The following is a 10,832-nucleotide window of genomic DNA, read 5'->3' as shown; positions in this document are numbered from 1 at the left end:
AATTGTATTTGGCTTCCCAACAGATCAATGGGATTTACACTGAACCATTAGAACTCTTATGAAGTAGCTTCATTGCATATATTTTGAGTGGGCTACTTAAAACATCTAAATTCTTCCAAGCAAAGCACTGGTCTCGGCAGCTTTGTTGATGACATTTTCATTGTCTATAGACATGATTATTTTCTTTTCAGTGTGCAGCAGCAAGAGGGCCTCCAACGGTTCTTGAGACAGTAGGCTTCATAGCTTTGTTTTCACACATACTGTGAGAGAACCTGCTTTTTTCTTTTTCTTTTTCTCTTCTTTTTTCACCTTTTGATTCTTTATCCCAAGCTTTTTTTCTGCTTATTTATTTCACTTCATTTTTCCACCTTTTCTTATTTTTCCTGACTTTTTTCTTTATTTTTCTTATTTTCCCTGCATTCTTCTGGTTCTTAATTTTAGTTATATTTTCTTCCTTTATTATTGTTTATTTTCTCTTTTTTTGCTTTTATTTTATCTTTTTCCTTCAGTTGTTCCTTTTTTTCTTGTGTATTTTCTTCTTGTTTCGCCTGAAAGTAATTTTGTGCATTGTGTTACATAAGAGTTTTTAAAATATGGATAAAAGAAACAACAATCTATAGATGCCTTTAGGAGCCAAAACAGCTGTCTCTTTTTAGTCTTTCTCAATAAGAGATATAAAATCCCATCAATACAAGCTTATTTGAGTGTGAGGAGCTACCTGGTAAAGGCCCCTTAATTCACTACTAAATTCTAAAAACACGTAGCAGAACACACAACAAGGGACACACAGATGACAGGCGAAAAGTGCAACATGAGTGAAATCAATAACACTTTTTTTTCCTGGCTTTTTCCGGCTCCTGGTGGCACCTTTCTGCCCTCCATCGTACCTGACTCATGTCATTCACGCTGTTCTGTGTTGATTTTACGGCTACAGAAAAAAAGAGTGGTGGTGGGCCAAACCAGCTTTGATTAATTTGGGGGGAGGAATTCCCCGAGATGGTAAAACTCACCTCATCTGTTGCGCTGATTATGGCGAAATAGCTTACCTGTAGATGAATGTGCGAGTAAGGTTAGATAGTGCAAGAAACAGATCCATCCATCCATTATCTGCATCAACAATAACCTCAACAACTTTTTTTCTGATTATGAAACAAGTTTTTACAAGTTTATTCTTACGGGTCTTCTGATCATGCGTCCTGATCGAGTAACAGTAGGAGTTTCTGGGATGACCCGGATTTGGAATTAGTTTCTCCAAAGATTTCTGGAGAGTATCTCAAAGTTGTATGAACTTGGTGGTTGCCCTTTGTTCTTTAACTGGACTCTGACCTGGTTTGAGCTCCTGTCTCTGCTGTCTATTGTTGAAACAGGATTCTTGCTTCGCCATCATTTTGAACTATTCTCCCTGGACGCTTGTAGGTCGGGCCACCAAGTTCTCTTGACTGACAGGCATGGGTGTTGTGATGTTTTGAGCCATTAGGAGCTGCAGCTGGAGAAGCGTCTTGCGTCAAAGGTGTGGCCCTGTAAACCATGGGAGCCTTGAGTGAATCTGTTGGGGATGGACTTTCTCATACAGACAGACCACAAGTCCCTCATTTCCCTGTTGGGCAGCAGAGCCCTTGATGACTTGACACCTAGAATCTTGAGGTTTAGGCTGACATTGCTTTGCTTCATCTACAAGTTTGAGCACGTGCCAACCTTTCACCTGACGAATGTTGTTGCCTGGTCCCAGCAGTCTTTTGCAGTGATGAGTGGGCCATGCAGCTTCTTCAAGTAGACTTCAGCTGGAATCAGTGTTCCCTCTAAGCTGCGCGCGTGCGCAATTGCGCACTGCTCGCACATTCTCAGCGCACGAGAAAATCTAGCCAGCGCGCAAAAATGAGGGCTCAGAATTACTAATTAAGAAGCGACTTAAGTCAAAGTTACAGTGCATGAAGGTAAAAATACACGGGTTCCCCTGACGTTGTGTCCTAAATGCGGTATTTTGGAGTCGAAGTAGAACGAGGTTGAGTAAAGTTAGTAAAGTTTGTCAAGAACCGGCTTCTTCGGCTCGGCTCACTAAAAGGAACCGGCTCTTTCGGGTCCTAAACGGCTCTTCAGGCGGTTTTTGCTTCTTTAATCCCAACATGACCAAATATTATGTAAAATTATGCAAAAAATGACTTAAAAGAAAGGGAGAATACAACAAAATTAAAAAAAAAATACCAAAATGAAAAAGTAGTGAAAAGCGGAGAAAAAAAGAAACAAAAGAAAGAGAAAAAAGAAGCCAGAAAAAAGAAAAGAAACGTAGGAAAAAAGTAAATAGAGAATAAAAAGGAAAAAAGTAACGGCTCGGAAAAAATAAACACAATGAGACTTTTTTAAAGGAATTTTTAAAAAAGTAGAAAAAAAAGAAGAAAGAGGAAAAAGTTTGTGTTGCATTCAAAATAATTTCCAATTACTGTTTATCAAGTGAATCTTGTTGGCAACATTGTACTTCCACTAAAAAATGTGATTAAGTAGTTCTGTTTCTTACAACCGACTAAATAAGCCCTTAAAAATGTTAATATTATGCGACAAAATATATCAAGGAAAAAAAAAAGAAATGGATATCTTGTGAAAGAATTGTAAGAACAAACGACGTTTGTAGGCCGTACAACCTTTGCAATAGTACATGAGTCAATTCATTCAAAAGAGAAAAATAATTTTGCATTGCCGGAAACTCAGCAAAATGTAACTTGATGTCAAGTTTTGGACATGTTTGATAATTAATTATCTTGCCACACTTGGGATTATGGTTGCTCACTGTTGTTTCAAGCATTGCTCACAGACTTTGTGTGAACGCTCAGACCCGTGGAAAATTACAAGGAACATTGGCTGGAATGCCCATCAAATCCGCTCCTGTGTCCAACTCAAAGGTGATTTGTTGGCTGTTCAGCATCAGCATGTCTGTAACTGGCCACACGCTAACACAATTCCCATGAAAACAGTATACACTTCCCCTTCCTGAGATTCTTGTACACTGCTTAGCTATGTTTTACAGAGGGCTGCAAAGTGACCCTTTTTGTGGTACTTTCAGTTCACTCGCACCTCTTGCAGCACAATCTGTCCGAGTATGGGACAGTGTTTTGCCACAACATCCACAGGGTCTTTGTCGTCTTACCTCTCTTTCGATCCCTGACTTCGGGTACCTTTGATGTGTTTCTGGAACTTTTTCCTGTCTTATATCTCGGCTGCATCAGCATCTTACAACATACTGACTCAGGTAATGGGCGTTACCTTTAATGTCCCCAGTCGGCTCCTAACATAGGCACATTAGTTCTGCCTATTGGTTCCTCCCAATATTTTCACATAGACAAGCTCTCATGGTAAACTGATTAAACACAACAGATTTGTATACACCAAAACATAACAATATTAAGAAATTTTGTTATTTGCGTTTGTGCTTTCAGCATGTCTATCAATTTTTTCACATATGCCAGTGTGTACAGCTCTGGTTAATAATAATAATAATAATAATTTCCTTGTATTGTCATTCTGTGTAACAATGTACACAGAACGAAATGTCGATTGCACCTGACCCGTTGTAGCGAGCCGATGCAGCCGCAGCCAACAGAGGGCGCCGCCGACCACTTTTTAAGTCTTAGGAATGACTCGGCCGGGGCGCGAACCACCGACCTCCCAGTCTCAAAGCGGGCGCCTTACCATCTAGGCTACTAATGCAATCAAAACAATGTATAACTCATTAAATAAGTCAAGCAAAATTAATAGTTTAATCAATTACTACAAATCTACATGAGCATTAAAATCAAACACACCACCTTCGTCATCAGATTGAGCTGGTGAGTCCTACCGTAAATAACGAAGTTTGTGGATACAAAATAGCAAAACACCCACCCATGCTAACATATGATCATGTAAATGCCTACTAGCCATTTATCAGATTCCACAACTGCCGGAAATTTCTATCACATGAAAAAAGTTATCACGTATAGATTGTTGCCCCTTCATAAAAAATGATATATCCTTCTAAATGTATGTGCTCTTGAACATAAAAACACTACTCAGGTAGCAGTTTTGAAAGTGTCATTCTGCCTTTGAATATGGAGGACAAACCCATATCCAAAACCCACTAGATTTTTAAGACTTACATGCTTCTATTCGGTAGAAACACCTTCAGCCATGATTGGCTGTGGAAAATTTTGACCTGTAACAAGCACCAGTTGGTAAGAGCGAAATTTCATGAAAAGCTTAGGAAGGCGTTTGGTTTTATTAAAAGCGCATGTAAAGAAGAATGATACGATGGTGAATGCTGTTTTGCGTGGTCGATTCTGGACACAGCCACATTATAATTTTTCCGTTGGTGTGTATATTTACGCAAAAACTATCTAAATTCCTTGTGGAAAATAAATATTACAATATGTCCCAGTAATGTTTGGAAAATGTAATTTGGTCTTGGCTTGGATGGGCTGCGTATTAGTCCTTTTAAAGTCAGACGCAGAAATGCATAAGCAATTTCCACTCACAATAATGAAACTAGACTCCTGTAATTTACATTATGATTATACACATTGTCGAACTTAAGGAAAAGTCAATGTACATTTTAATTCTAAACGGTTTACCCTGGCATCTGAATTATGCTCTGCCAAGTACTAGCACTAACTATAAATGTTGGGCTCTAATTTGAACGATGACGTTTGGACGGTTCATATCTAGTGTATGTGAATGAAACCAAATACAGCGTAAACATCCCAACATGTGGAGAAATTAGTCTTTATTTCCCAGGCGACCCCCACGTAAAGTAAAACTTTTCAAAAACTTTAAACACCGTTGGGCTCGTTAAATTTTCTTTGAACTTTGGTTCAATTTCTTCACACAACCATTAAAAACCATTTGGCACAGCAAAACGAGTTTTTAAAAAATCGTGAAATTAATACAAAAGTATTTGCGTGCCACTTGACTGGCATTGTTAATCGTGGGACTAAAACGCCGCGTGAGGTACGATTGAGGTTGCCAACAACCTAAACATAGCTCGCATGAGGTCAGTGGTGGTGAACCGGAGCTCACTATGTGACATCAGAGGTATCGTTCATTTATGTTGCGCTTGCACCGCAGAAGGCTTGAGCGTCTCACAGATGCTACACGGGCAACAAAAGGTCAGGGCTTCTTCAAATACATTTTAAGTTTCTTTCTGTCAAGTTATGACAACGCGTCTTTGGCCTTGCTCTCCGTGCTAGTCAAAATTAGACTTGAAAGGCCCATCGCAGTTGAAATCGGATGGCCAGTGATCGGTTTTAACAGTCACAAAGCATATGAAAAGACATTTTTCCCATAGGAGAGATGGAAACCAAATGGGCGAGGTAGTATTATATCCAATTTGGACAGAATTGATCTCAGTCGGAGCAGTTCCTATGATGTTATGAGGGCCTTTCCCTCACAATTGTTCATCGCTGCTGGTATAACACATCAAAGTGATAAAAGGCTCCAAACTCTGGAAACTAACGTTGATTCACTTCAATAAAAACAAAACTTTTGTCCGTTAATAATTAAATCCCCTGCCTGGTCTCACTTCAAGACAATGTGAATGGTTTGTCTTTAGCCCAGAAGTCAACACTGTGCAGCCCTGAAGTTTTGCCTGAACGGTTGAGTTTCAAAGTCAGAGCACTCTGAAGAATCGTTAGGTGGTAAGCCGCCGTTCTGTTTACATCACGGTGGAAGGACCTGCCTTAGGGCATCACGCGTGTTTTGGCTGAGCTTGTCAGGAAATTTGACGTAGAAGTCCAGGATCATGTCGCCGCGCCTGTCGGGCCACTTGGATAGCGGTAGGCCCTCGCCCACGATGCGCTTCTTGGTGCCTGGCTTCACCACATCCCGCGACGTCACCGTGATGGTGCGACCGTCCAGCGTCGGTGCGCTTACTGTACATCCGCAAAGTGCCTGAACGTGACACAAAACCACACGAGTGAGCCAACAAAGGAACTCTCTGATGCTGGTGGCATCTGTAGAGATGTTGTTTCAATACATTGACTCCATACAACCGTTCAAAAGTTTGGAGTCGCATTATTGCAAAGAATCCTTATTTTTTTTTTTAGGGAAAAATACTTTTTTTAATGAAGATATCTAAATCAGAAATAAATCATTAATTGTTATGGTAAATGACTGCTTCAACCTGCAAATATATTTTTAATGCAATATCCATATAAATGGAAAAGCCAATTTCCAGCAACGAGTACTGCAAGTTTCAATTAGTAGGTCGTGTTTGCTATTTGCATTAGAAGGCTAATGGATGATTAGAAAACCCTTTTGCAATGAAGTTAGCAGAGCTTAAAACATTCAAGCATGTTAGAGAAGCTATTAAGATGACATTAATTTGTGTTAATCGAGTGTCTGCAGCATCACTTTGGTGGGTGCGATTCAACTTTCAAAATGCACAGAAAAATAACTTTCATATGAAGAGTGCATTATTGTTCTTAGACATGAAAGTTATTCCATGAGAGAAATTGCCAAGAAACTGAAGATCTTCTACAACTGTGTGCTTACCACTCCCTTCAGAGAACAGCACAAACCAGAGGAGAAAGAGAAGTGGGAGGCAGAACAAAGCAAGAGGACAAGTACATTAAAGTCTTTAGTTTGATAGTAAACACCTTTACAACAGAGGCGTGTTCAGGAGAGTGGGTGATTGCTTTCGCGAGCTATCGCTAGCTTCTGAACAGCCAGTGATTATTGAGCGCACGCGTGCGCGAGTAATCACGGGAGAAAGACCGCTTACTCTAATTTCCAACATGGCGTCGACAGTGCAGAAGATAGAGGATCTCACCCTGACGAGTGCTGTTGGCGATGTAATATATCGTCTTGGTAATGTTTGTGAACAATGCAAGACAGCACTGTGTTTAGGATAACCTTAACTGTGTCAATATGCGAACTGTCGCTCATATCAGCCAACTCGCTCAAAGCAAGCTGTAGAACGAAATCCATTGTACTGTCGTCAGCCATTTTGGATTAGTAAGGCAAACAGTGAGCAACTACAACTTGTTCAGCAGTGCGCGGCAAGCAACTAACAAGAGACTACATGTCTGACCACTCTCCTGAACACGCCTCTGGTCCTCTACGAGCAGCTTGGTTAAAAAGCCACAGCAAAACACCAGTGTCAACATCTACAGTGAAGAGGCGACGCAAAGATGCTGGCCTTCAAAGCAGCGTAGTAAAGTAAAAACTATTTCTGAGATTGGCCAACAAAAGGAAGTGATTAATATAGTCAAAAGATCAGACATTGGACACATTTCATAAAAAAATGTGTGACGTTTTAATGGAAAGCAAAATAGTGCATCAATTTAATAAATCAGTCCTGGTTTGAAAAACAGGCAGCGCGGTGGAACAGTGGTTAGCAGGCGTGCGGCACAGTTCTGAGGTCATGAGATCGAACCTTCCTATGTGGAGTTTGCATGTTCTCTCTGTGCTTAGTGGGTTTTCCTCCGGGCACTTCGGTTTCTTCTCACATTTCATTGGTCGAATCGCTATTTTTCTGCCACTTTTTACCACGAAGGCGGAAGTTGCCTAACTGTTGAAGGTCATCTTCCAAAAGGGAGTTTAACTTCATCTTTATAGAGCATATTATTTTATGAAATGTTTAATTTTTAGTACAAAACAATACCGGTTACTTATACAAGCCCTAAACATAATTATATAAACCTTAAACATACATTGCATACAAAATATAGAACTGAAGCAACTTACGAACAATTCCAACTTACGATCGTAAGTAAGTAGGGCAGCGTCTATCCATTGATGTAAATAATACAGTGTTTATACGTGTATTTCCTTGGGTGAAGCTTGCCAACTTATTTAAATGCATAGAAAATTGTGAGAATGCTCCCAAACTAGTTTGTCCCTTCTGCAGTCACTCGAGATTTGAGCTCTTTTTTGCCGTCAGAGTGTCAATCTTTAATGTTAAAATCCTTCCTCGCCGTCAGGTTCTGCTCTTTAAGTGTCAACAGTTGCAACAATTTTACTACTCTCGTGTATCCCATAATGCCTCAATAGAGGCACTAGCTCAGTAGGTAGAGCGCTCGTCTAGGGATCAAGGGATCCCAGTTAAAATCCCGGCTCGGCTCTTTACATGTCAAAGTGTCCTTGGGTAAGACACTGAACCCCTAATAACCCCAATAAGCAGGTTAAGGTCTTACATGGCTGCAATACAAGCCTGCTATTGGAAAATATGGAGCATATTGTAAAGCGCTTTGGGATGTCATTGACTTGAAAAGCGCTATATAAATGCAGATCATTTCATTTCATAGATGAGAATTCAGTAAACATGGAGAAAAGAACAATGTGAACATTCTCTCCTCCATAATGGATTTGGGGATGTCAACAATACTTACATCTCTGAGTGATATTTTGGCAGGATAAACAATGTCAGAGCCCTCTCTCCTGAAGACGGGGTGAGGCTTGTCTTTGACGACAAACACCACATCGGCAGGAATGTTTAATGGGGTTTCGTCGCCCTCACGGGGGAACGTGATCTTGGTTCCCTCTTTCCAGCCACGCTTGATGTCCACAGACAGAATCTTGTCCTCGCTGCGTGTGGTTTGCCCATCAGGGTTCAGTCTTTTACGAGAGATCTTCATTTTCTTGGTGCACCCAGCATAAACCTCCTCCAAGCTCACTTTCAGCTCATGCACCACTGGCGGGTCCTTGCGCCTCTCATGGGAGCCACCCACGTGCGACTTGAAGGGCTGTTGGAAACCACCCATGCCGCCCATCCCAAAGGCAGAAAAAGGGTCGGCGGCATCCAATGTGTCATCGCCGCCGTTATGTGAGAAGAAGTGGTCGAAAGGACTGCAGCCACCAAAGAACTCTGTAAACATGGCATGGGGGTCGCCGTGGAAGGTGTAGTTGTAAGTGGATCCGTTGTGGCCTCCGCCACCGCATGAACCCTTCAGGCCTGTAACCAGGAATAAAAAGGAAAAAAAATCATTGCTGATATAATTTTATAATAAAATATTGGTCAAAGGTAGGTTAAACACTGGGGTCGTAGGGGGCACCATTTCCTTCAGTGTGTCATGGGCAAGTCTAACCTGGTGGCACTCGTACCTCTCCAGGGCAACAGGTTTCCACCCGGTCTTGAACTAGCGACCTTTCCCGTGACAAGCGAAAGTGCTAACCACTGCATTACAGAAACATCAAATGGTAATAGGCCTGCACAACGTGCCACAAGGTCCACTCGGCTCAAAGTATCGTTTTTATGTCATTCGGTGACATAGGGGTAAGATTATACTTTTTTTTGCAACGAATTATACTTGGGTTATAAATTCAGTAGAATTGTCCTAAAATTAGAGGGGGGGGGGGTGATTAGTAAGCAAGATTTTCTAACAATATTTTTCTTGCAATGAGGGTATGATGAAGTAAAAAAAGTATAATAATATTACAGAATATTAATTGAGTGACACATTCTGTCAATGGTATGCAATTATTTTTTGTAATGTTTCCGTAGTGCAGCGGTTAGCACAAAACCAACAGACCAATGCGAGTACTACTTTGTTTTACAAATTGAAATAAACATTTTCTTAAGTGCTATATATATTAGTGTGTATATACAGGTATATGGGAGATTTTCTGACGAAAGTAAGAGTATTATCCTTTTTGCAACGTGAAAAAAAAACGTAAATGAAATGGTACTAATAAATCAAGTACAGTCATTACGCTGATGTGGCCATCGGTGAAAATGAGTTTGGCACATGTGTTCTAGAAAGTTCTGAAGCTGCAGCGCTGACCCATTTATGGAGACCGTTGGGGCAATTAACAAGAAAACATAAATTTACCTTCTTCGCCATATCGGTCGTAAATGTCTTTCTTTTTAGCGTCGCTGAGGACGTCGTAAGCTTCCGCAATTTCCTTAAATTTATCCTCAGCGCCAGCGGATTTGTTCTTGTCGGGGTGATAGCGTAGGGCCTGTTTCCTGTACGCCTTCTTGATTTCGTCTTCCGACGCGCCCTTAGCTATTCCGAGCACCTTGTAGTAGTCTTTCCCCATCGCAAGGGCCGCTTTCCTCTCCGCTCACGCCCAGAGAAAAAGCGACGTCACAGGCGAAGGCGCCGCCTGCGCGCGGTCGGACGGCTTTAGCTTCTCACTAGCTAAAAAGTGCTCGCCAGACAGGGCTCACATTGGATAGGTAGTCGAATTTGCGCTTAGCGCCAAAGAGGCAAATGTCAGTCGGATGGAGGGAGCCGACGTCCGGGCCGCGTGTCGGTCTAAAGCACCGACGACTCGCGAAGCTCAGTTCGTAGCCACTGAGGCTCATAGCCACCAAATGCAGGGAAGAAACTTCTGGAAAGAAAGCCACCGGGCGCACGTAACGTGCATTAGAGATACGCGTTGAATCGAGATGCTTCCCTCCTTGCACTTCCGGGTGTTCGCCTAGCCTGAAAGTGGGTTAAACTTTTAAAGACCTAGGATATATTTTTTTCCTCTATCTAAGGCAAAGATGCCAAACTCAGTTTGACTCTGGATCCAGACTTTCTCTTCTGAGAGGACTAGATCAGGAAAAGAATCAAGCATACCTGTCAACCTGTACGTTTTGCCGTACAAAGTACGTTTATAATGCATTTTAAGATGTGTACAACGTACAAGAAAATCTGTACGGAAAAAATATGGGTACCATCCGGTATACACCGACTATCACGAAACGGCAAATCAATGTAGTCAAACGAGTTCGTCGCGGTATCCTTTATCTCTTTATCTCTGTATCGTTTTTTTTTCGTTGCATACAAAGCACGCGGTTTGATGCTAATGTGCGTATGCGTCTGCCAACTCGGATTTCATGTGGTGGTTATGTAGTGAAAGGAAGTCCGTCTCTTTTT

The 10,832-nt window shown here is 41.4% G+C and overlaps 1 protein-coding gene across 1 annotated transcript; it reads right to left on the bottom strand.

Annotated features, from left to right (window-relative positions):
• Positions 1-4,733: 4,733 nt before the first annotated feature.
• Positions 4,734-10,384, bottom strand: dnajb1a (DnaJ heat shock protein family (Hsp40) member B1a). Its single transcript, XM_088328171.1, has 3 exons — positions 9,795-10,384; positions 8,355-8,917; positions 4,734-5,913 (listed from the first exon to the last, which is right to left on the bottom strand). The coding sequence occupies exons 1-3, from the start codon at positions 10,003-10,005 to the stop codon at positions 5,683-5,685; spliced, it is 1,005 nt and encodes a 334-aa protein (XP_088184297.1). The 5' UTR covers positions 10,006-10,384; the 3' UTR covers positions 4,734-5,682.
• Between the last annotated feature and the right edge of the window lie 448 nt (positions 10,385-10,832).

The sequence above is a fragment of the Urocampus carinirostris genome, chromosome 1 (genome assembly GCF_059441175.1).
Source record: "Urocampus carinirostris isolate Australia breed hairy pipefish chromosome 1, RoL_Ucar_1.0, whole genome shotgun sequence".
Lineage (NCBI taxonomy): Eukaryota > Metazoa > Chordata > Actinopteri > Syngnathiformes > Syngnathidae > Urocampus > Urocampus carinirostris.
This window is presented reverse-complemented; position numbering and strand designations above follow the sequence as displayed.

Bases quoted from the DNA above. Each gene is read 5' to 3' on its own strand.
- dnajb1a (XM_088328171.1), bottom strand. From the start codon at position 10,005: ATGGGGAAAGACTACTACAAGGTGCTCGGAATAGCTAAGGGCGCGTCG. The intron at 8,918-9,794 runs GTAAATTTATGT...TCCTGGTTACAG, and splicing joins CGACCGATATGGCGAAGAAG to GCCTGAAGGGTTCATGCGGT. The intron at 5,914-8,354 runs GTAAGTATTGTT...TGTCACGTTCAG, and splicing joins CCAAAATATCACTCAGAGAT to GCACTTTGCGGATGTACAGT.